The 25,899-nt window shown below is 40.1% G+C and overlaps 1 protein-coding gene across 2 annotated transcripts; it reads left to right on the top strand.

Annotated features, from left to right (window-relative positions):
• The first annotated feature begins 1,605 nt into the window (after positions 1-1,605).
• Positions 1,606-25,778, top strand: LOC127502255 (tumor necrosis factor alpha-induced protein 2-like). 2 transcript variants are annotated; one of them, XR_007926806.1, is made up of 15 exons: positions 1,606-1,762; positions 2,407-2,553; positions 14,287-14,463; positions 14,842-15,000; positions 15,285-15,915; positions 16,032-16,146; positions 17,326-17,448; positions 17,562-17,656; positions 17,742-17,834; positions 19,811-19,937; positions 20,360-20,485; positions 21,852-22,007; positions 22,754-22,875; positions 23,087-23,563; positions 23,726-25,778. XR_007926806.1 is itself a non-coding variant. In XM_051875037.1 (14 exons), the coding sequence occupies exons 1-14, from the start codon at positions 1,738-1,740 to the stop codon at positions 23,244-23,246; spliced, it is 2,256 nt and encodes a 751-aa protein (XP_051730997.1). In that variant the 5' UTR covers positions 1,606-1,737; the 3' UTR covers positions 23,247-25,778. The 2 variants fall into 2 exon arrangements, 1 of the variants encoding a protein (XP_051730997.1); XM_051875037.1 differs by having other exon boundaries at positions 23,087-25,778.
• Positions 25,779-25,899: the final 121 nt, after the last annotated feature.

The following is a 25,899-nucleotide window of genomic DNA, read 5'->3' as shown; positions in this document are numbered from 1 at the left end:
AGTTGAGCAATATCAGAAAGAAGTTTCTCAGAGAAAAATTGCAAAGAGTTTGAAGTTAGAAGGCGTTTTCTCTGGGCCAAGGCTCATTTAAAATGGACTGTGGCAAAGTGGAAAACTGTTCTGTGGTCAGACGAATCAAAATTTGAAGTTCTTTTTGGAAAACTGGGACGCCATGTCATCCGGACTAAAGAGGACAAGGACAACCCAAGTTGTTATCAGCGCTCAGTTCAGAAGCCTGCATCTCTGATGGTATGGGGTTGCATGAGTGCGTGTGGCATGGGCAGCTTACACATCTGGAAAGGCACCATCAATGCTGAAAGGTATATCCAAGTTCTAGAACAACATATGCTCCCATCCAGACGTCATCACTTTCAGGGAAGACCTTGCATTTTCCAACATGACAATGCCAGACCACATACTGCATCAATTACAACATCATGGCTGCGTAGAAGAAGGATCCGGGTACTGAAATGGCCAGCCTGCAGTCCAGATCTTACACCCATAGAAAACATTTGGTGCATCATAAAGAGGAAGATGCGACAAAGAAGACCTAAGACAGTTGAGCAACTAGAAGCCTGTATTAGACAAGAATGGGACAACATTCCTATTCCTAAACTTGAGCAACTTGTCTCCTCAGTCCCCAGACGTTTGCAGACTGTTATAAAAAGAAGAGGGGATGCCACACAGTGGTAAACATGGCCTTGTCCCAACTTTGAGATGTGTTGATGCCAAATCAACTCATTTTTCCGTTAAAATGATACATTTTCTCAGTTTAAACATTTGATATGTCATCTATGTTGTATTCTGAATAAAATATTGAAATTTGAAACTTCCACATCATTGCATTCCTTTTTTATTCACAATTTGTACAGTGTCCCAACTTTTTGGAATCGGGTTTGTATAATTAAAGTCAAAGAAACTAGCTTCAATTCTAATATATATATAATGTACTAGAGATGCACCAATACTACATTTTTCCACTGATACCCATAGCTGATTATTCAGAGTGATATCTGCCAATACCGATAACGATACTGATAGTTTGGGGGTTCTGCCTTTTATACCTTTTTTTAATTAATTTCATTATGATTAATAATTAATCATATTTTTAATTATTATATTTTGAAAGAAATGCAAATAAAAACTTTATTCTCTCCAATCCATCAACTTGTTTCAGAGTAACTGGTATCAGTTATAATCAAACACATTACTCAAATTAATATTAACATTAACTAAATTCTGAAGATTAAATGAATAGTTCTTAACTTTCTGAATGTCATTAATTCATATAATTACTATTAATATTGAACATCAAACTGGTTTCTTACATTTTCTTTAGACAAAGCACAAATTCAGTGCATTTTCCTGCCCTCTTTTGATTGACAGGATATATCAGCCCTGACTATCGGCTGCTTTTAAACTATCGGCTGATAGCGTGAGAATTTGCTTTTATCGGCCGATACCAATTATTGACTGATATATATATATACATATAATTAATACATGCAATGTTTAGCAAACTGGAAAATAATGAGTCAAAAATGAAGTCTTTCTCTGGGAGAGTGGGAGATTTTCCACTAGGTCACATGATGCAGCATTATGTCCTCAGTTCATCAGCTGCCGCCGCCTATAAAACGAGCTGTGAGGGGCTCACACGCACACACACTCACACAGCTGAAAGCTTACAGAAAGTCCGGACACATTTGAGCTGCTTTTAGCCGCATTCAGTACTGGATAATGCCTTTTGGGAGAGCGAGGAGAGGTAAGACAGATCTATAGCATGCATGAGTCACGACACACCATCCTGCTCTGAAAATGTTCTTTTGATTTTAAATGCAAGTTGACATGAATTAAAGCTTTTCTTAATGTCAGGGTAGTTTAATGCCTAATGTACCTTGTATTTAAGAATTCATGCAATCTCATCGCTATAGACTATGCGTCAGCAAAAAACATTCCTACAAGCTTTCCATATAAGACAACAGACAGTAAACTTGGCGTTTTGCCCCGTATATGTCTGTGGTGCTGCTGAACTGCGGCGAACGAAACATCATAAGTGACGGAGGCTTGTGTTTATTTAGACGTCGCAAAATGACAAACCAGACCGAATAATTGATTCGAATTTCGAATCAAAATGTGGTTTTCACAGTTTTTGTAAGAATTTATTCTCGCACCGTTTTATTCCATTAGACGACAGAGAAAACTATCTGATTTTAGCGTTAATTATTTCTCATATTAAATTAGCTTATAGTTCTGTCGCTCTCTCAAGTGCTCCATATCATCACCATCACCATAGCAACCAAAAAGAGCATGACGGCATGTTAATATCCGACCGGGCGCGCGGGAAAATTCGCTTTATTCATCATTAGTTGCTGTACAGACCCTCTGATAACTTTTTTCCCCATTCAGCTCTACATTTGGAGAGGCTCTTCAGGTGTACCGCTGTGTCCACTGCTCTGGGGCATGGCGTGATGAGAACGAAAGTAAAATCACGTCAGGGTGTGGCTAGGGTGACCAGTCCCGAAACTGGGAGCTTTGTCCCGCGTCCCGCAAGACGTAAGCAGTGTTCTGCATTTTAATTATGTATTATTATTTTAATTATATTCTTTTTCCCCCCTTAAGTTACAATACCACAATAAGAAATAAGATAATAAAACTGCGAATCAGTGTGGACCTCATCAACTCCAGCTCGTTTTTTATGGTCTTCTGTGTTTGGGGATGTGAATTGGCGTAAAGCTTGGCGAACAGTGGATAAATTCTATGTTAACAATAAAGTTGTTACGGTAGCTGGTGTATAAAGCACACGAACGAGGAGATAAGGATAAAGTGAGTCTTTACTTGAAAATCCAATGGGAGAATACAGGAACAGACAGGAATACACACCACGTAGACACTAACGACACCCGACAACACACTGAACAGAAACAGGAACTTAAATACACTGATTGATGAACTGAAATGACGAACAGCTGTGATGAAAGTGATTAGTGTCCAAGGTTACAGATAGTGGCGGGAAACTAGAACAAAGGAACACGTGACCGATGAAAACAAACAAACTGAAAGTCCATGTGACTGTGACATTACGCCCCCTCCCGGAAAGGCGCGTCCTCGCGCCGTAGAGAGAGGGGAAGATGAAGGTAGGATGCTGAAGACGATGTAGGAGGTGGCTCAGGAGGCGGATGGCTAACTGGGAGGAGGCGGAATACAGGAGTCCAGGGTGGTGCAGGTGGAGGTGAAGTCCAGGGGATGGCCTTGAACAGGGGCTGCAGGATGTTGTGCCAAGCACCAGCCAGGGTAGTGCCCCACGGCGGCGTTGATGGAGGGAGGAGCCATGGAAGGTTGTTGATGACCGCCATGGGGAGGACCGCAGTCAACGACGGCGAGGATGGAGCCCACCGCGTAGCCGACGAGCTGAGGTAGTGAAGAGATGATGACGACGATCCAAGCGGCCGCGACGGAGCCGCAGTGACGACCACCTGAGATCGAGGAGTGGATCCGGAGGTCTGAGGACGCGTTGGAGCGACCGAGGGCGGAGACGGAGCCTGAGGTAGGGCGGAGCAAGCTGTAGTGGAAAGGGTGGAGGACCAGAGAGCAGCGGACGGTCCGTAAGTCCGCAGCGGAGGTGAAGCGATGTCTGACCCAGGTGGAGCCAACGTGCCGAGGGAGTCCGGCGTGGCCGAAAGGCCGATGGTCCACTCCGAGGTCGAGAGCGGAAGGAGCGCAGGCGCAGGAGTCAGGGCGATGGATGGAGGCAGCTCGAGACCATCCGAAGCTGGAGGCGGAGCTTCAGGCTCCTCGTGCCCAGGAGTAGACGGATCCCGGCAGGCCCGAGATGGTAGCACGCTACTGAGAGGAGGTGGTATCGAGGGACTGAAGGGAGACGGAGATGACTGGATGGCACTGATGGCTGTGGACTGGGAAACAGGCTGGAGTTCCATGCAAAAATCCAAGAGTAGTGGAGAGTCACAGGAAGGTTGGTGATAAGGTGGGAGAGGCACGCTGGACGGGACCAGCTGGACAGGAGACAGTACAGGGGCAAGAAAAATGTTCTCTCCACACCTTAAGTCCAGCAGTGTTATAGCACAAAACTCACTCTCAGTAGCGGGGGGGTGGGCGGGGCTCACTTCTGGACCCTCAAGGTCCACCAACACTCCCTCGGCGATAGATGGTTCGGCCGGCTCACACACCTGGTCAGGTACACGCTGCTCGGGCTCCGTGGCGATGTGACCCCCGATTGCTCTTGTGTGCGTGGGCGGCTCAATCGCGGCGGTCTCCATCGTTCTACCTGCGGTGGGCTCAGGACGTAAATCCTCGCCGTCTGGGTGGTTCTGGCTGGGCACTGGCTGGGGAGTGGGGCTGGCGGCAACTTCAACGGTGAATGGTGATCCGCAGGATGCCAGCACCCACTCCACATAGGACGCGAAGCTCCCTCGAGGACCCTCCCCGGACAGCTGTGCAAGTGTGGTGTTGTTTAGTCCGACGTACAGGAACGTGCACAGGCAGTAGTCCGGGAAGGTGGTCTGATGGGCGAGATCCAAAAACAGTTGTAAATGTCTCTCAAGGGGGAGCTTTCTCTCTGCTCAAGGCACATAAGTCTCACAGGTGGGTCCATGGTGCAAGCAGGGGTGAGAAACGGAAACAAAACACTGAACACGAAAACAAAAAAAAAAAAGAAAATCCTACAGTCAAACACGTCGCTTACTGTTTAGGTCGGGTGTTCCGTTACAGTAGCACGAACGAGGAGATAAAGATAAAGTGAGTCTTTACTTGAAAAGACAATGGGAGAATACAGGAACAGACAGGAATACACACCATGTAGACACTAACGACACCCGACAACACACTGAACAGAAACAGGAACTTAAATACACTGATTGATGAACTGAAATGACAAACAGCTGTGATGAAAGTGATTAGTGTCCAAGGTTACAGATAGTGGCGGGAAACTAGAACAAAGGAACACGTGACCGATGAAAACAAACAAACTGAAAGTCCATGTGACTGTGACAAAAGTAAAAGAAGTCTCTTTTAAAATAATGCATAGAATATACCCAGTAAAACATGTGCTGGAACGTTTTAAATTAGATATTGATTACTCTTGCAATTTCTGTAAAGGTGAAAAGGAAACTATTTTTCATTTATTTTTCCATTGCATACATACAAAAATATTTTAGGATTGATCTGGAGCATTTAATTAAGAAAAAATTGAACATTGAATTGCAGTTGAGTTGATATAATGATACACTTTAATGATCATGGGATTGAGAAAGAGAAGGCATATTTCATACAATTGTTAATATTAATTTGCTTTAAAAATAATTTCAAGCTTTATTGTTCTGTTTTGTGTAACTGTAAAAGTAAAAAGGGATTTCGAGCTTATAACATTGTAAGCAGATATGATGTATAAAGTAGCACCCTTTTCCTTTTGTTTGTTATAATTTTGTTCTTGTCCTCTGGCATTGTTATTTCATTCTACTTTAGTTGCTGTGTATTTTTACTTTGAAAGAATATATCTCATTGTATTGTTGGTTTATGGCATTAATAAAATAAATAAATAAATAAATAAAAAAGACCTCATCAAATGTCATTAAAGGGTTAGTTCACCCAAAAATGAAAATTCTGTCATTAATTACTCACTCTTATGTCGTTCCACACCCGTAAGACCTTTGTTCATCTTCGGAACACAAATTAAGATATTTTTGATAAAATCTGATGGCCTGCATTGCCAGCAAGATAACACTTTCAATGCCCAGAAAGATACTACAGACATATTTAAAACAGTTCATGTGGTTCAACCTTAATGTTATAAAGCGACGAGAATACTTTAGTGCACCAAAAAAATAATAATGACTTTATGACAATATCTAGTGATAGGCAATTTCAAAACACTGCTTCATGAAGCTTCGAAGCTTTAAGAATCTTTTGTTTTGAATCAGTGGTTCGGAGCGCCAAAGTCACGTGATTTTAGTAAACGACTAAAAGACTGACGGCAGAAGGTCTGGACTCTATCACAGCTTTCATTGCCCAAGGACAGCCTAAGACGGGTGTCCAATCCTGCTCCTGGAGGGCCACTGTCCTGCAGAGTTTAGCTCCAACCCCAGTTAAACACACCTGAAAGAGCTAATCAAGGTTTTTAGGCATACAGGAAACTTCCAGGCAGGGGTGTTGAGGTAAGTTGGAGCTAAACTCTGCAGGACAGTCGCCCTCCAGGACCGAGTTTGGACACCCCTGGCCTAAGAGGACGTTTTGACGAAAATCCAGAGTTTAGTTGATCCTGGTAAGCGCTCATCATCACAGTTGTGAACACAGTGGCGTTCTTCTTCTGCAAGGGGGTTTGCCATGACAGCATTTGTTTCTAGGCGGACCGTTAAGAATGCGACACACACGTCTCCCGGACATCCTGTAAAATTCAACCAACTCGATGACGACTTAGAAAATCCTTAAGTGTTTCCAGATAAGTGTGCCATATGCATCAGACGTTCAACCAACAGTCCGTGGGCATGACGTCTGAGGCTGAGACTACTCGAACCTGGCAAATTGAGTGCATGCCGGTTAAAATGATCAAAGTATGTTTTTCTATTATAAAACATGTTATCATCCAACGTAATAGCAAATAGGCTTTCCAACTAATGTAAATCAATATTTACATAGTATAATAGTGGTAAATACATACACGCAAATCTATGTCCTGCAACAGCGCAATTACCACGTGGTCGACCTATGTGTATCCAACCAGTGCGAGAGTATAATTGCCCAAAAAAGAAGTGTAAATGCCCAAATCTCCAAAAAAAATAGAACATTTGTTCAGTGCTATCTATTCTTCAATAATGTTCTCAAAAGAAAACGTTATTTATACATTGTTGTTCTTAGAACAACATTCTTGAAACATTTAGAATGAAAACTAACTTCAAATGAATAATGTTGTGTTTGCTCGTTCAAAAGAACATCGAACATCCTTGGAACTTGGGAAAGTTTTGTATCCTGTCCCAAAGTTATTGCAGGGCTCAATGCTAAGGACTTTTTTCTTCTGGCCCGGTTGGGCCTATAAAATAAGCCTAGTTATTGTTTATTGTTTTTGATACATGTAACCTTAATAAATAAGGTTATGACACTAAAATTTAAGTGAGTTAATCTAGTAACTTTTGAATATTGTTAGACAAGTAAACAGCAAGTAATAAAATGGGAACAAATAATCTAATTACAAGTAATAGCACAAATAAATACAACAGAATAAACAAATGAAATAAACAGTGCTTTTTAGGTTTTTTAGGTAGGCTTAAATAGGAGATTTTCAGGTACAGAAATTGTAATCTAATGTGTAATGGAGTTTACTTATGACTGTATTACACTGGTTTAGGGTAGCTGTGTTCGCCCTGGTGTGTCGGTTAGAACACAGGAGGCATGAATATGAATCAACAGTCTTTAATTAGTTCAGCAATGATCCGCACAGTGAACAGCACAGCCAGACCACAGGGCATTGCTTGGCATTATCTTCACAATAATGATATGTGAGATTACTGTACAGGAGTAGGCATAGGTGTGGTCTGAAACAGTTAACAATAAACACAATTAGTAACATCAACAACTTCAATCAATATAATAACCGGCATTTATACTATTAGCTTTCCATTGTAGGCATGAAATTCTCTGCAGTAATACCACTTTTCACCGTTAGATGGCGCATGGCGCTCATAAATGGAATTATTTGCTGCGTCATCACACAATCCGATAATTAAACTTCTAACTAAGAATAACTACAGAGCGAAAGTATAAACATTCAAATCTACACACTGGAAATATCAATCAGTAATGCTATTAATATACTGAATCCAAATGTAGTAAATATACAAGTGAAATAAAGGGCTAAGGCAAGATGCTGGGTTTAGCGTCACTGATATCTGAAGAAGTGGCATGTCCTTCTTGCGCAGTAAGGGGGTGGCATATCGATTCACTCCGTCAACTAGAACTCTTGTGGTTTGAGTTTGAAGAAGATGCATAGCTTCTTGGTCTTGCTTCGACCGTGTGACCTCTCTCTCTGACTTGATAGGAATGACATCTGACTGCCAGAGCCTTTCCACGTTTCGGAACAGCTCAGACTGTGAGGGACTAAAGGTGGCGTGTAAACACTGTTGAGTGTTAAGCATTACCTCCAACAATCGAGCCGGGCCTTGCAGAGCCCATCCCAATCGTGTCTTAACAGCTGCCGGGCCCCCTGGTGGGCCAAGGCGGACTGGCTCTATAGGGGTAATTAGATGGGGATGGTCTGCTCCGATCAACAGCAATGGACAAGCCTTATGAATGGGCTGGAGAGGGAGTCCCTTCAAATGGCTGTATTTCTGTTGCAAAGTTGTTACGGGATAAGAGTACTCTGCCAGACTTAGGGGTTCAGCTGTGAATGCCTTCTGGATGCGATACCTCTTGTGCGGTTGGGAGGGTGTTGAGATTCTGAAAGACACTGCTGTACCTTTAAGTGCAGTAAGGTCATGTCTGATTGTTCTCAAAGCCAATTCCTCTGTCTTACCAGTGAGTCCTAGCTGTTGGGCTGCTGATGACAGGAGGATTGTGCGTTCAGAGCCATCGTCAAGCACTGCATACGTGTCCAAACTCTGACCATTATGATGCAAGACGACTCTAACTACCTTCAAAAGGACTCGTTTAGAACTTGGAGGTCTGTCCAGATAGATCGGTTTAGTGGTAGCACTCACCAGACATGTGCCCTCATTCACTGTCTTAGTATTGACATCATGAAGGATCTGTAAGTGCTTGCCGTTGCAGATGTGGCAGGGCTTCCTTAGGGTACACTGTGCAGACCTATGACAGCGTGCACACTTCCAGCATCTGTTGTTTGTCTTTATCCAATCTATGATTTGGTCTTTAGTAAGGGCTTGGAATGAGGAGCACTGGCTCAGATAATGATCTCTGACATCGCAATAAGGACAGAAAGCATTGCTCTTCTCAAATTTCTTTGCCGGTTGTCGAACCATCTGAGCTGAAGTCAGCTGATCTGCACTGTGAAGGATTGTGGCCGGTCTGTGTTTAAATCTGGGGTCTCTGCTTGAGTCCATTTTGTATCTGACTCGCTGAGTTTTGTTGCCACCAAAGCTCTCATGATCTTGGCACCACGACTCAAACTTCAGCCATTTCGCTAAATCAATTAGTGTGTACACAGCACCAGGTTCATTGCTTACGCTCCTTCTAAAGGCTGCGCGTAGGTCAGGAGGTAATTTAGTAAGGAGTCGTGCTACATGGGAACCGCAGCGTAGTTCAACTTCTCCCTTTGTGCCCAGAGTCTTAAGTAGACCTACCAGCGCTTGGACTTGGAGCGCAAAGGATTCAAAGCTCCTTGTATCACCAGGCTGGATATCTGGGGAGTCCATAACAGCTGCTATCTTGTTCAGTGCCAGTTGATGAGGACGCCCGTATCTGTCAGTTAATGCTTCCATAGTGTCTGTATATGGGGTAGGTAAGTTCAGGAATGAGTCTGCTAACAGGCGTGCTTCCACTAACTTCAGATGATCAATTAGCACCTGATATTTGAACAGCTCAGTTGCATCTTCTGGCAACAAATTACTCAAGGCTAACCTCAGACGGGTAAATTCACTTGGATCTCGATGGATGAAGTCAGGTATGGTTGGCTGAGGGCCCCTGTAGGTTGTCTCCTGTCTGTTTACGCTTGTCTGCCACTCTCTGGGGTTGGCTGGTGATCTGGGTGGTTGGTAACAGGAGGAAACGGCCGGTCTCAAAGGAGTAGATGAAGGAACAGGAGTAGCAAAGCTGTCAGGGTAGTAACTTTGGGCTGGTAACGCAGAACGGTGAGCTTCAATATCTATGGCATCAACATGTTCCCTACATTGTGGGGTAGGAAGTGCACGTGGAGCTGGTACTGGATGCACTCGAGGGGCTGGTTGAGGAACAGGTCCCTCTGGCTCTCTGTAGATGGTTCTAGGTGATGGTATTGGAGGTGATGGAGCTAAAGGCTGTTGCTCAGGAAGTGGACGAACTTGACTTGGATGATTTCCCATCAGCATCTCTTGCATACTTCTCTGGATTTCTACTAGTTGTCTGATTTCCTCCTTCATTGATTGCTGTGATTGCCGAAGCTGTCTATTTTCTCTTTCAAGGTCGTGCAATCTTTCCCTGGATTCCCGAGGTAAGGAATGTGGAGAATACTCATCTCTCTCACTCCACTGGTCTTTGATGAGATACCAGGGCTCTGTTTGTGGGCTCCTTGCTTCCAACGAATCAGGTGTTCTCCTACCAGATCCCTCATCTGAACCATAATGGCTAAAATCCTGCTGGTGAGCCATCCTTCTGTGACTATGCCGGTAGTCTTCTCGCCCCTGTGGCTGCTGTGCTGTAAGAGAAGCCCCAGGTTGACTTGGATACTGCACTTCGAAATCTTCTAAGTAGGCTGGATGGCGGACTGAACGTTTAGGACGTGCGCCTTGAGACTGGTATTCATACATTCTTGTCCAGTGTAAACACAATACTCCGGCTCGAAGGACCAAATTTTGTAATGGAGTTTACTTATGACTGTATTACACTGGTTTAGGGTAGCTGTGTTCGCCCTGGTGTGTCGGTTAGAACACAGGAGGCATGAATATGAATCAACAGTCTTTAATTAGTTCAGCAATGATCCGCACAGTGAACAGCACAGCCAGACCACAGGGCATTGCTTGGCATTATCTTCACAATAATGATATGTGAGATTACTGTACAGGAGTAGGCATAGGTGTGGTCTGAAACAGTTAACAATAAACACAATTAGTAACATCAACAACTTCAATCAATATAATAACCGGCATTTATACTATTAGCTTTCCATTGTAGGCATGAAATTCTCTGCAGTAATACCACTTTTCACCGTTAGATGGCGCATGGCGCTCATAAATGGAATTATTTGCTGCGTCATCACACAATCCGATAATTAAACTTCTAACTAAGAATAACTACAGAGCGAAAGTATAAACATTCAAATCTACACACTGGAAATATCAATCAGTAATGCTATTAATATACTGAATCCAAATGTAGTAAATATACAAGTGAAATAAAGGGCTAAGGCAAGATGCTGGGTTTAGCATCACTGATCTTCACGAATGAACTCACAATATCTTATGAATTATTCCTCATACAACACATTCAGTAAAGGACAAACGTGAATGAACTTACATGTTGTCATTAACGCACAACTTGAACACATATCATCCTCAACCAAGCAAAGTTAAATTCAGTCCGTATTCTGGCGAGACCTAGGTGGGGTACTTCATGCGATCAGCTCAACCGGAACTGAAAGTTATGGACGCAAGCAGTAACCCGTGCTCTGATTGGCCGTTCCTTCCCAACATAATGTATAACTATATAATTAACTAAAAATTAAACTATTAAAGTTAATCAGTCAAGAGTAGTTACAGATGCATATGTTTTGAAATGCCAGTAGGTGGCAGCAAGTCCCTGTTAATGAGCGAGTCATTGCGATTCAACCGATTCATTCAAACGGCTGATTCATTCAGGAAGTGTTGCTCTGAGATGCAAAACAATTCTGTGGACTTTAGAACTATTTTCGTTGGCGAAATAGAGCGAAACAGGCGATTTGGTGTCTAAAATGTAAGTCGATTAATATAAACTGCTTGTTTATTATACTGTACATTGTATAAAATCAATATCACATTTGTAATCATGCTAATACTTGGAGAAAAATGGCGCTCTTCGTATAATATTGGTTAACTATATTAAATTATATAAATATAGAAGACATACAGGGGCATTGTTGCCCCCTTATCTTGAATTCTAGGGGCATTCTAAATGCATTTTAATAGACTAAATCATGCAGTGAAATCGTGCACTCTAAATAGGCATGCACACTAGTCTAATGTACTAGACCACGTCACGTAGTGTATGCGTGCACTCGATGGGTGTGTTTTTGTTTGGTTTTTGTAAGGTGGGGGACATACTTGATTATGTCAGATTGGTAAATCAATAATTACGATATCATAGAAGATATGTAACGCACACCCCTACAACAGTGTCCCGAGCATCGTTCACACTGGCCCCGGGCCATCGGGCAGTCCTTATTGTCGAGCCCTTAATTTATGTAAAGGTTATGCAAGTGCTAGAATTAAACATTTTCAAAACAATGTTCGTGAAAACACCAGATATTGTCATTAGTATTTGATGAATTTCTCATAATGTTGGCAGAAAATGTTCTTTGAACATTATTCTTCAATTGTCATTTAAATATTAAGTATCATTAACTTTATGGCTAAACAATAAAAAATTGCTTAAGGTTGGATGCTAAACAGGTCATGTGTGTCCACAGTACAGTGTTAAACTGAAGAAGTGTTGGAGTTTAATAGATAATTAAGTGATGATTGAGCATCAGTGATGACTGAGGGAAAGCGGAACAAATATCTGAAGTCACCATTATGGTTATCAGTGTTTCCTGTAGCTGGGTTCTTGACTCTTGTATGTTTTGTTAGATTTTCTCTGGCTGCTTTAATAGTGTTTTCGGAAAATACATTTACTGCGTCAGAGGAAGCTGAGACAGAATAACATCAGTTGATGTTGACTGTTAATTAATGTCATTGTGAAGTAATCTCTTTCACTGATCTGAAGTCTAATCACTGATCAGAACTATTGTGAAAATCAGACTTTCTGAAAAATGAAAACATGTTGTAATCAAGAAGTAAATAACTATGGTGTTAGTTAGACTCTCACGGACATCAGCAATCAGCATAAGAAACACAACAATGGTGACATGCTTCATGCCAGCATACAAAACTCATTCATGGCTTCCAGCGTGCATTGCAACATGAATAAATTATGCAACTGAATTCTTTTACTATTTAGATTTGAATATATTTTTTGATTGTCACCACTGTTGAGGTATGTATGGTGAGTGTTGATGTATGCTAAATGCATCTCAACTTTTGTGCAAGAGGTTGTAATGTTTTTGGAAGATCCCTTCAGTACTACAAGTGATGTTTCTATTATTATAATGTCTGAATTTCTTACCTTTTTATTCATTAAAGGGTTAGTTCACCCAAAAATGAAAATAATGTCATTAATTACTCACCCTCATGCCGTTCCACACCCGTAAGACCTTCGTTAATCTTCGGAACAGATATTTTTGTTGAAATCTGATGGCTCAGTGAGGCCTCCATAGCCAGCAATGACATTTCCTCTCTCAAGAGCCATTAATGTACTAAAAACATATTTAAATAATTTCACGTGAGTACAGTGGTTTAATATTAATATTATAAAGCGATGAGAATATTTTTGGTGCGCCAAAAAAACAAAATAACGACTTATTTAGTGATGGCCGATTTTCAAAAGCTTCAGGAAGCTTCGGAGCGTAATGAATCAGCGTATCGAATCATGATTTGGATCGCGTGTCAAACCGCCAAACTGCTGAAATCACGTGACTCTGGCGCTCTGAACCGCTGATTCGACACGCTGATTCATAACGCTCCGAAGCTTCCTGAAGCAGTGTTTTGAAATCGGCCATCACTATATAAGTCATTATTTATTTATTTTTTTTTGCCACACCAAAAATATTCTCGTCACTTTATAATATTAATATTGAACCACTGTACTCACATGAACTGATTTAAATTTTTAGTACATTAATGGATCTTGAGAGAGGAAATGTCATTGCTCCCTATGTAGGCCTCACGGAGCCATCGGATTTAAACAAAAATATCTCAATTTGCGTTCCGAAGATTAACAAAGGTCTTACGGGTGTAAAACGGCATGAGGGTGAGTAATAAATGACAGAATTTTCATTTTTGGTTGAACTAACCCTTTAATGCTTCAAAATCATCATTTTTTAAACCAGTCATGAAACTACAGAAAAAGCTTTTTCATCTTTCCCTTTCTTTTCGTTAGTGCACGAATGTTCACTGAAAACACTTGTAATTGATGAATTGAGAAGTAAGTTAACAAAAGTCAAGGGTCAAGAGCCCAACTAAAGCAAACACTGATCACCATCATGGTGATATTGATCTTGGCATGTTACAAATCAACGTTCTTATAATGTTGTTGTTAGTAAAAATTGAGCTGAAAGAATGTTTCAGGAACATCATATTAACCTAAAAAAAAACAACCTTCCACTAACATAAAGAAGACATTTTAACGCTTCTATACATTTGGAAAACAGGTAGAAAATAGGTAACCAGCATTGTGGGACTTCCGCTGCAATATTCAGACACAAGGATTTATTTCTTTGAAGAATTTATAAGGTTAATGTCTTAATTTGTACATTCACTGTTGTTTACTTTCTGCTTTCAGAAGACGACCTTGAAATTAGTGAAGAAATCAGAAGTGATGAAAGCATAGCTGATGAAGATAGCAAAGCACAAAGCCAGAAAAAACCCCACAAAATCAAAATACCGAAAAATATTAAAATGAAAAACCCTATGAAACACCGAAAGAAACATGATGCTGCCACCTCCGAAACAGTATTAGGTAATTTTGCACAATGTGTTGTTCATGTTTTTGTTGGTTTGTTATCTTGTTGTCTACATTGCTGCATGTTCCATTTATGAAATTCTAAGTTAGTGAAGCTCAGTTTGGAGTTTCATTTACAGATCATTAGCACTATATAAACAATCTTTTCTGTTGTTAACTATTGTACTGGGCACACAGAAGCCATAGGAGCAAAGAGGTTAATATTTTTGAAAAGCTCTACAGTATACTTGGATCTGAACAAAAAAAAAAAAAAATTAACAGAAATACCTAGCAGTACAGCAGTAAGTCTATTAAAGACTCCATTTTAATTGGAGCTTGTAAATTAGAGAATGTAAGTCTAGTTTCTTATCTTTTATTTTCTGATTTACTCTTTAGTTTTGGACCTTGATGCCAATGACAGCATGGCGGATTCCTGTGGTTGTCCTGAAGAGGAAAGTCAGAAAAGTACAATCAAAAACAAAATATCAGAAAGAATGAAAATTCCTGACTTCATGAAAAGGCAGAAGAATCCAAAATCCCCTGAAACTCCATCAGGTAATAGACAATCTTTTCATGTAATCGAAATGTACAAGGGTTTTCAAAATGGGTTCTAAAAACCAAACAATATAAAAAAAAAAATCTGTATTACCATTTATACATTTTAGCTTCATTTTGCATTAAATATTTTTTAATGGATCTTTATGAAAATATACAGCTGCCAAATATATTTTAGTAGGGGTCATATTAGAGGGTCTTTGAGATCAAAGAGAAAACCCCAGCTATACCACGCACAGGGGAATTAACAGGGAATTAATTTTTTGTCTTCTCACATACTGCAGTGGACCTGGATTTCAATGGGAACCTTGAACAGAACCGTCTGGTTAAAGCACAGCAGCTGCTTGTGGAAGCTGAGGAACGTCTCTTCGGTTCAAATGAAGTGGCCAGGACAGAAGAAGAGAAGGACAAGCTGCAGACAGACTATGAGCACTTTCTTGTGCGACTGAGGATAGTCATCAATGACTCTTTCAGTGAGGACAACCAGGAGACACTCAGGAGTGCTTTGACTTCAGTACTTCAAGAGGAGGCACAGGACAGACGCTGGGCGAAAGTGGCTGTGGATGAGCGTCCAATATGGAGGCCGACAAAGTGCAGAGAGATGCATGACATACTACTCCAGACAGTCGTGGAGGAAAGAATGAAGACTGGAGATGAACAGGAGAATAAAGTAGACCAGCTTTCTACCTCCTTGAAGAGAGAGGTGTGTCGAATGGGCAAACAAGTCCAAAAAGACCTGCTCAGAGTGGTCCGAAATCTGAGAGAATGTTACCCTCCAGAGTTTGACATCTGCAGAACATATGCTCGACTCTACCATCAAACCTTCTCCACCAGACTCCAAGAGCTCGCCAGAGCCAGTGTCGATTTTGAGGATTGCCTCTATATATTGAGTTGGATTGTGGATTACTACCCAAAGTAAGGGCCAATTACTGTAGCATTTTCAAAATCATGGCCTATTACTTCATAAATTATTTAACATTTTCAAACACAGTTTCAGAAATGTTAATATTCTTTAATATTGTTTTTCTTAGAGATGTATTGAAACACAAAGAACTAGAGGAGCACATCAACAATTCATCACTTGGACCTTTGTTACCTGAAGAAGATCTTAAGAGATTAGAGGAACAGTACTTCTCATACAAAGAGGTGATTCAGTACATGGCTGACCTTATTAGAAAATGGTTAAAGGAATAGTTCACCCAAAATGAAAATTATCCCATGATTTACTCACCCTCTAGCCATCCTAGGTGTATATGACTATCTTCTTTCAGATGAGCACAATCGGAGATCTATTTAAAAATATCCTGGCTCTTCCCAGCTTTATAATGGCAGTGAATGGGGGGCCTGATTTTGAAGCCAAAAAAAGTGCATCCATCCATCTGAAGCGAAGCGATGGGTTTTTGTAAAAAAAAAAAAAAAAAATCCATATTTAAAAATTTATTAACTATACGTAACCTCTGACCTGGCGAATGCAGAAGCGCAGAGGATAGAGCAAAACAAAACACTGGTCACGAATTAGAAGTCTAAAATGAGAATTTTTAAAGAGAAATGTCGGAGGATTTTGATATAAGAGTAGAGGAGCTTGAGTTTGTTGCCCAGCCCTATTTGTTTGAACTGAGAGAGGCGTCTAAGCGTATGATACTCCTACATCCTACGTCATACATCGCATTACGGGTTCATCTTTTGGCACAAGTCGATTTGCTCATTATGCGTACGGTCGTCTGCCTTAAGTTTAGTTATTTTAGATTATAAAGTTTTAAATAGGGATATTTTTCTTACAAAAACCCATCGCTTTGCTTCAGAATGCCTTTATTAACCCCCTGGAGTCGTATGAATTACTTTTACGATGGATGGATGCGCTTTTTTTTTGGCTTCAAAATCGGGCCCCCCTATTCACTGCCATTATAAAGCTTGGAAGAGCTAGGATATGTTTAAATATATCTCCAATTGTGTTTGTCTGAAAAAAGAAAGTAAATCATGGGGTAATTTTCTTTTTTGGGTGAACTATCCCTTTAAATCAATTTCAGCACAACACAAGATTCTTATACTATGTCTATTGATACAAGCCACAACGGCTCGAAGCTGCCAACAAAATTCATACGTCTCGTTGTCAGAAGTAGCACAAATGCATGTAGTGCATCAGAAATATGTGGAGCATCCAATTTAGACAGCATCATTGATTATATTATGCTCTATTTGCTTTTGACCCGATGAGCTGCTCATATCTGGTGTAGATATGGTAGTTAATGTTCTTATTACTCTCATATCAGTTACTCCTTTAGTTTGTAGCCTAATTAATTCCTGTTGCTTATTTTCTCTCACTAGAACGAGATCAGAAAGTGGTTATCCAATGCTTTTGAGAAAGAAGTGAAAAAATGGAGTGATGGCATCGAACCAGAGATCATGGATGGATACTACTTCAGTAACCTTGCTGTAGATGTTTTACCAGTAAGTTATGGGCCCTACTTGCTGTCTAACCATCATCTTAATTTAGTTATGCATGTTGGAATCGTCAAACAGAATCAGACCTATTTCCTCAAAAAAACTTTTTCGTTTCATAGCTTGTTGATGCGTCTGTGAGAGAGGTGAACTCGCTTTTAGGCGATGAAAGTAAAGCCTGGAGTCTCCTATGCCACCTGGACAGCTCTCTTCTGAGGTAGATAATTAGTCACTATCTCTGTCACATTTTCATTGCATTAAAATAAGACTAACATGCTCTCTCCTTTTTTTTTCAATGGCAGCTACAAGACAAATCTAGAGGAACTTGTCAAAAGAAAACAAGAAACCATTCCTAAAACTCTCAGTGCTAATTTCAATAACGTTTACTTGTTTAGGTGAGTTTGATTGATTAATTATATTTCTACCTTACCTCAGCAGTTGTAAAATGTCTATATTTTTAAAGGTGTAGTAAGTGATTTACGAGAAACGCTGTTTAAAATTTAAATCAACACCTGAACAAACAATTTTGTGAATATTTGCCAGATCTCTGTTGTGTGTGTGCTGGAAAAAAAAATGTTTGTACATAGCCCTGGCTGTGTAAATAAAATAAAGTGGATTGAACTGAACGGTGGATTGAAGAGAGAGTGAGCAAGCGGGAAATTTGTAGAAAGACTGTAGAAAGAGAGATGGCTGAGATATTACCAAAGAGCAAAAGGTCAGAGAAATATAATTGGAAGAAGGGATATGATCAGGCAAGAGCTAGGACCCGTGTTAATATTCGAAAAGATTTCCAATGCTGGAGAGATGTTAGAGAGCGGGAAGGCCTGAAAACGGACGCCAAGGTTTCTTTGTTTCTGCTCGATATGTGAGTAACATTGTTTGTTTTTTTTTGCTGTTTCACAAAACTAAGATATGCTGCTGTATGCTGTTGTTGTTGTTTAATCACAGCTGATTCATCCATACTTGCGCCTGGTTGTTGCATTTCATGTTCGTTATTTTGGGGCTGGAGCAATGAAGGGAGGGGTGTGTTTCTTTTGGGTAGGGGTATGTTTGTTTGGGTGTCGATTTCAAATAGTCATGTCGGGAAGATCGTATTTATGAGTTGAACGCACATAAACGCCAAGCTCAGGATTTTCTTTGAGGCCTCATCTGTATGAGTTGGGGGCGTGTCAGTGAGAAACATGGTGGAATACCACGATACTTATAGATATTTAACAGTGACATTGTGAGGCATTTTTATTTACGACAAAATAAGCTAACTGCCTGCACAAAATATGATAGCACTGTAATATAACAATACAGTAAAGTTGGTGGCTTCCTAAATTAATTAAAAACATAAAAAGCAAAACACACCTGATGAACATTCTTTGTTCTTTATTTTCTAGAAGAAGAGTTAAAGGGTTAGTTCACCCAAAAATTTATTTTCTGTCATTAATTACTCACCCTCATGTTGTTCCACACCCGTAAGACCTTCGTTCATCTTCGGAACACAAATTAAGATATTTTTTGATAAAATCCGATGGCTCAGTGAGGCCTCCATTGCCAGCAAGATAATTAACACTTTCAGATGCCCAGAAAGCTACTAAATAAATATTTAAAACAGTTCATGTGACTACAGTGGTTCAACCTTGATGTTATGAAGTGACGAGAATACTTTTTGTGTGCCAAAAAAACAAAATAACGACTTTATTCAACAATTTCTAGTGATGGGCGATTTCAATACACTGCTTCATGAAGCTTCGAAGCTTTACGAATCTTTTGTATCGAATCAGTGGTTCGGAGCATGTATCAAACTGCCAAAGTCATGTGATTTCAGTAAACGAGGCTTCGTTACGTTATAAGCGTTTCGAAATTTCAAAGGTTCACCACTGGGGGGGGGTGACTTTAGCAGTTTGATACACGCTCTGAACCACTGATTCGAAACAAAAGATTTGTAAAGCTTCGAAGCTTCAAATTAATGACAGAATTTTAATTTTTGGGTTAACTAACCCTTTAAACCTTGCTGTGTTTTTGTGTAGAATGTACACTGCCATCTTGCACAGACAAAAAAACTGACTTGAACGCATCTGACATCGTAAACACGACTTCCAAATTTGCAAATACGAACTTCCCAGGAGGATTTCAAAGCAGCAAAATATCAACAGTGTTTCTCAGAAATTGCTTACTGCACCTGTAATTGCTTAAATATGCTGTTACAAAATAATGTAATTATTTAATTAAAAATGATTATAAATAGTAATAATATAATGTATTATACTGCTCATATTTGAATTTTTATATAATTTAAATAAAAATTTGGTGTTATATTTTATGTAAACTATAGTCCTCCCTTAACTGTAAACATGCAACCATTATTTCTCTATATCCTCAGGGATTATGTACAAAAACCAGAACATCTTTTCTCAGAAGACACTAGAACCGCCTGCCTGTCCACATTAGCAGACCTCAAAAACATCTGTCACAAATACTTCCTCAGTCGAATTCACACAGAACTAAAGGTTAGTAAAGAACAAAATCATTGAAAGTCTCTGTTTACCTGGAGATATTGCCCTGATCATCATCTCATTTTTCTATCCCATCTGCCCTGTTCTGTCCTGTCCCATCTGATCTTATTTTTAGTGTTAGATGACCAATGATGAAGTGTTTAGTATAGTTGTCCAGATAACAGAATGCAGAGGTCAGCATTTGATACTACAGCAAGTTAATAAACTTTGATTTAGCCAAGTACTTCTTGCATCAACATGCTTGTTGGTCTGGGAACAGCATCTAACAATTTAGATGTTTACATGAACCTTGATGTTTCCCAGATGTTCTTACTGGGAAAATAGCATTATTTCCATGTTTGTGATGCTTCTTTACTATTAATATCTTAAATTAAATTTTACATTTTGGCAATAACCAGACTTGTTTATCTGTACAGCCGCTGTATCGTAAGCTGTGGACTCAAGCTTGGTTTGCTAGACATTGTGAGGTTGTGGAGGAGCTGATGAAGGCGCTTGAGGATAACATGGATCAATTCAAAGAGCTAAAGCCTGTCTGCCGAGAGGTCAGAATCACTTTTGCTGCAAATTTTATTGTTGACATTCCTATAACGAGAGATGCACCGATTGCAATTTTCTTGACCAGTTCCGAATTTTGTGTTAGCATGACCTGACGATACCGATTTTTTTGCTGATTCCGATTTTGTTTCTAAGAACTATAATTGACCACATACAATCTTCATTGTAAAAATTAAATACAGATTACAATTAAAGTTATAAAAGTCAAGAGCAGAAAGTGATTTTCTTTCGCTGCGTCTGAAATCTACTATATAGTACGCAAAAAACAGTATGCGAACAGAGTAGTATGTCCGAATTCATAGTTCATGGCTTACTACTTCCAGCAAGATTCTGAAGTGTGCATACAATGGACACTTTACTATCCCATGAGGCCACGGGAGGGGATTTATGAATGGAGTTGAATGGACGTAACTGACACTAGTAGGTCATGTGACAGTAACAACATTAGGGATGTAGTATGTCTGGATTTCATTCATAGTACACGCATTCGTACTATATAGAACATACTTTTTCAAAGGTCGTGAAGTAAATTAAAATTCAAATGTAGTACCTACTCAACCGTAAGCGATTTCATACGCACCTTTTGTCTTTTGTTCTTTGATTAACATGACGGACAGCAGCAGGAATATTAGGCTGCTGTCACTTTAAGAGTTTATGCACGGACCCAATATACTGTTACACAACATGCATTATCTTTCTCAACTATTCAACGTTCCAAAACTGACTGTGTTTAACTGAATACTCGCCAAGACGGCGAGTCATTTTGACATAATTTTGTATGTATTTGACCTTTTAAGGGCAGTAAGCCACGAATTTTGGTACTTGTTGTGACTCACAAGCTGTTTGAGACTGAAAAGCGGCTTCACTAATATAGATCAGTGTTGCGCGCGCTTTTGGTGTGAGCGCGAAACCTGCGGGAATGACTAAAATTATGCGCAATACAAGCACTATTCAACCGGAGCGAAAATGAGACGAGTGAGAGAAAGGAGGCGGGTGTGTGTCACTTCGCCGTCGGAGAGAAGAGAGCGAGAACGTGCAGCTGACGTTATTTCTTGTGCCAATGCTAACAAAACGGATCGGATCGGAAAGACGTAAGACTGATTCCGATCCCTGGCTGGTCTATCAGTGCATCTCTACCTATAACATGATGCAAATAGACATATAATCTGTCCAATGTAAGTGTTTAAGATTAGGGATGCAAAAGGGTGGAAGAATTTCCGGAAATTTTCCAGGATTTTTGGAAAGTTTCTGGTAATTTACCGCCCCTTTGTATCCCTATTTAAGATACAGTTATCGATATATATTTGAAGATTGTGTGTGTGTGTTTATGTGTGTGTGTGTGTGTGTGTATAGGAACTGCTGGCTGAGCTGCATATAGAAGTAACGGTTGAGTACGTGAGACGAATGATGAAGAGAAAACTGAAACTGAAGGACAAAGAACAGCAAGAAGCAGCTGCGGAGTTCATCTGCCACGACAACAGTAAAATCTGCTCTGTGTTTGCCAAAGTGGTGAGATCACATCCAGACCCCCACGTTTGCATCCAAATACATGCATCCAAAACGTACAATAGGGATTATCATCCACATTTGAATTGAGCAAGCTCAAATTACAAGTCAAAGTTTAGAAGAAAAAAAACAAATCTCTTGGCTCTTGCTTGCAAACACAATCCAACGCCTACTTTTATTGTGGAAACGTGTGGAAAAACCGCAGGAATTCCTGGCTCAAAGTGACAAATGTGTTTTTTTGTTATTTTCAGATCCTTTAAATTCTCTCCTTTACATTTCTGCTCTCTGAATTGTAATATTGCACTGAATGTTAAATGCTACAAATGTTTTATATATTTAAGCCATTATATATGAGTACATTAATGTTTCAAAAAGAGCAAACTACAATGTTAGGTTTGGTAGTGAATATAGCAGTGAAATGTTCATTTCCAAGTGATTGCATTGGAAAACTTAAAATAATCATTAAAGCCCTAGAGGCTTAGAGTGTTGGAGGGTTCATTTGTTGAAATGATTTGGAATATTTTAAACATTTGTGTGCATGACATGCTTACAGTAACATACAGTAGTCTGGCACCATTGTTTTAGACACAAAATGACATTGAGTCACAGGCAAACTATGGACCTTTTCAGTGTATTCTCTTTACATTATTCTCTTTGTTTGAAAGGGCATGAATTGAGGGAAAGCAGTGGGAATTTTTTATGTAACAATAAAATGAGTTTTCTAAATCAATTACCATTCTCTTCTCTAGGGATCCAAAGAGGAATGGCTCGGTCAAATACTGCCCAAATTATCAGAAATTCTGAAACTCCAGGATCCTGGGAGTTTGCAACTTGAGATTGCAACTCTGGCAAGAGACTATCCTGACATTAGGTGAGTCTGTTAGATGTGAGCGAGATGTTTTACCTGAGAGGCAGAAACCAAAGCAAGATATCTTATTTTCAAATGTCTTGTTCTTTATACAAGTAACTGTTTACAACATAAATTTTTAGTAATGATGCCATTAGCAAAAAGAAAGCTAAACATTCAATCTTCCAGTGTCTGTCTTGTTTCATCAATGATCTTCGTTGCCATTCTCCACTAGTGAGCAGCATGTTCTTGCTATCCTGAACCTGAAGACCAACCTTTCAAGCTCAGATCAGCGTAGGATCAAAGGGTGTTTGAGTGAAAACCGAGTCACACAGGACACTGAGTCCCCCCCTGCCTTCTTCTCTAGAGTACTCGTCAAACGGAAAATCATCTGAATGCCCTGTTACATCTATAGCTAATGTTCATCAGCTGTGATCAGTGATGTAAAGTATTTGAGTAAAAGTAATTAGTTACTGTACTTAAGGTTCTTTTTGGCGTACTTTTACCGAGCATCAAAGATATTAGCAACTTTTACTCTATGCGCAAGATGGAGCGGAATACGGGAAATCAAGTTTACCTGGGCCTTAAAGCCCAAAGCATACTTCGGCCGTCCGCGCACCGTCCGCATGACATCATTTTCGTCATCAGGAGGGTCCGCGGACGTCCGCACACCCCGTCCACGTGCAGCCCAATTTTTGAGACCACACAGAGGGTGTGCATATAACAGCGCATGTGTGAGCGCTTCATGTAGCGCTTCAAAACTGCAGTTAACTAGATAGTGCACACGCGCCAAATGCACCTTTTCGCGCTTACGGCTAGAGGAGTACGCTTTAAAAGACTCGCGGGCACAGCTGTACATTAGACGGAGCAGAAGGTGTGTGTAAAACAGCGCATGTGCGAGTGACTTGAGCGCTTGAAAACTGCAGTCCACTAGATAGTGTACACGAGCCGAACGCATCTCTTTGTGCTCACGGCCAAAGGAGTATACTTTAAAAGGCTCGAGCGCTCAACAGTGAAGTATACCCCGGCCTTTATTACACTTTGCATGGCTCCTAACTTTTTCTGCAGCAGTTTATTTCTGCTATCTTGTGCGTATTGCTCTCACTCACCCAAACTTGTTAACGAGGCTACCTTACATGAATGTGAGTGCATTAGCAGTAGTGAGTGTCATTACCGGCACGTCCAGTTCAAGTAAGCTTTGACTGTTTAATTTAACTTAAAGGTGCAGTAAGTGGTATTTGAACTACACTGTTGGACATTGTTGATATTTGAAATCAACCCAAACAAACACACCCCTCTCTTCATAGCTCCGCCTCCAAAACTCACACTCCAATTCTAACCACCCTGCTCTGAGTCAGTCTCGAACCACTGCCCGATTGCTGCTGGTATGCTGGTATTTATTGCTAAGCACCACATTCTCTAGCAGTGGTTTAACTGCAGAACTCTCACTATCTGGCCGCTGTTGCACACGCAATGCGAGTGGATGTCTGTTTATCACAGCGGACGCACAACAAAATGCTTCACAAAAAATTATGCCCAGGCATAAACCTTCATTGCAGTGATATTCTTTTGAAATGTTTTGTATTGTGTCCCATTTCTCCTTCTGCAGTTTTTTTCTCCTTATTTTCAAATCTCTCTCTTGCACGTTCTCTCTCCTCGACCGTCATACGCCCCCTGATGCTGATTGGTTACACGTTTGTTATTACACTCGGCCGACTAACTTCCAAACAGTGGATTTGAAATATCACCGAGTCCCCCTTTAACAGTATTTCATGTATCCATTATATTGAAGAGACCTTTCTAAAGGATATTGTTTTCCCTTTTTGAGCACTTGAGCTTAACTGAGACTTGAGTGTTTGTAGACGTTTAAGAGGCTTTTGTGTCATCCTTGATTCATTGCAATATTGAGGTGTTCAGTTTTATGTTGATTTTATAATATAAACATGTAAATGCTCTCCTCATGAGTCAGCTGTTTCTTGTTTTTCACTGGGGTGTCTCGTAGGGGTTGAGGACTGTTATATCTTTGAGCATAAAATCAGATACTCAAAGAATTTTATTCAAGTTGTATTAGAATTGGTGACTTGCAATGGAGTCATTTTTGCTGTAAGGTATCTGTACTTTTACTTAAGTATGGTTTTCAGGTAGTCTTTATCCATCTGACTGTGATGCACACTGTGATGCGTAATCAGTATTGTAACATTATGTAATATTATTAATATATTGACGTATTGATATAGTATTTATTATTAAGAAAACTCAGTGTTTTTCTGTTCGTTTTTCTCAGCTGATTTACACTGTTCCCCAAAACTAAGGTCAAGAATAATATATTTGGAAATTTGTATTTAATCAGTGACGTATTACAATACGATGGAACATCACAAGGTGTTCAGATGGATGTGTTTAGAGCACTAACATTGTATAATCAGTTGAGAAAACCTGTGAAATGTTAAAATCAAATGTGAAAAGGTGTATATATATTTATCTCTCAGTGTACAGTGTTTTAGCTTTATTTGAATGAATGCAGGAGATCGACTGGGGAAGCAACTGTAAGATATTCAGAGAGCAAGAGAGAAAACATGTGGCTTGTAGGAATACATTGTGGATGAAGTTAGCGTGTTAGCTGATACCGTTTTCATAACATACACAATAAACATCTTTCTTTTTTTCAAAGCTCTGAAAATAAAGACAATTATTTAAATGTTCTGTCAATGCATGTATGTTTCATAATGCAGCAAGTACCTTGCTTCACAGTAACAAACTGTCTATCAATTACTGTAAGCCATCAATGCAAATTGGTAAATATAAAGAAATGCCACTGTCAAGAGTATGTTAAATGTTTTTTTTTTTTTTACCTTTGCTGTCAATGTAAATGTCTTTCACCTATAGCAGCTGAATAAAATTTTGTTCAACATTGTCATGAAATGAAAGTTGATGTCCCCTGATGTATCGCCCCCACCACCCCCACCCCGCGAATCTCATGCCCCAGAACGCCCCCATCGCTTATCACAGCGACAGAATAGAACTTTCCCACGGGCCGGCGCTGCACTG

Source organism: Ctenopharyngodon idella, chromosome 20 (assembly GCF_019924925.1).
Source record: "Ctenopharyngodon idella isolate HZGC_01 chromosome 20, HZGC01, whole genome shotgun sequence".
Classification (NCBI taxonomy): Eukaryota; Metazoa; Chordata; class Actinopteri; order Cypriniformes; family Xenocyprididae; genus Ctenopharyngodon; species Ctenopharyngodon idella.
Note: the sequence above shows the minus strand (reverse complement) of the source record. Positions and strands in the feature narration are given on the sequence as shown.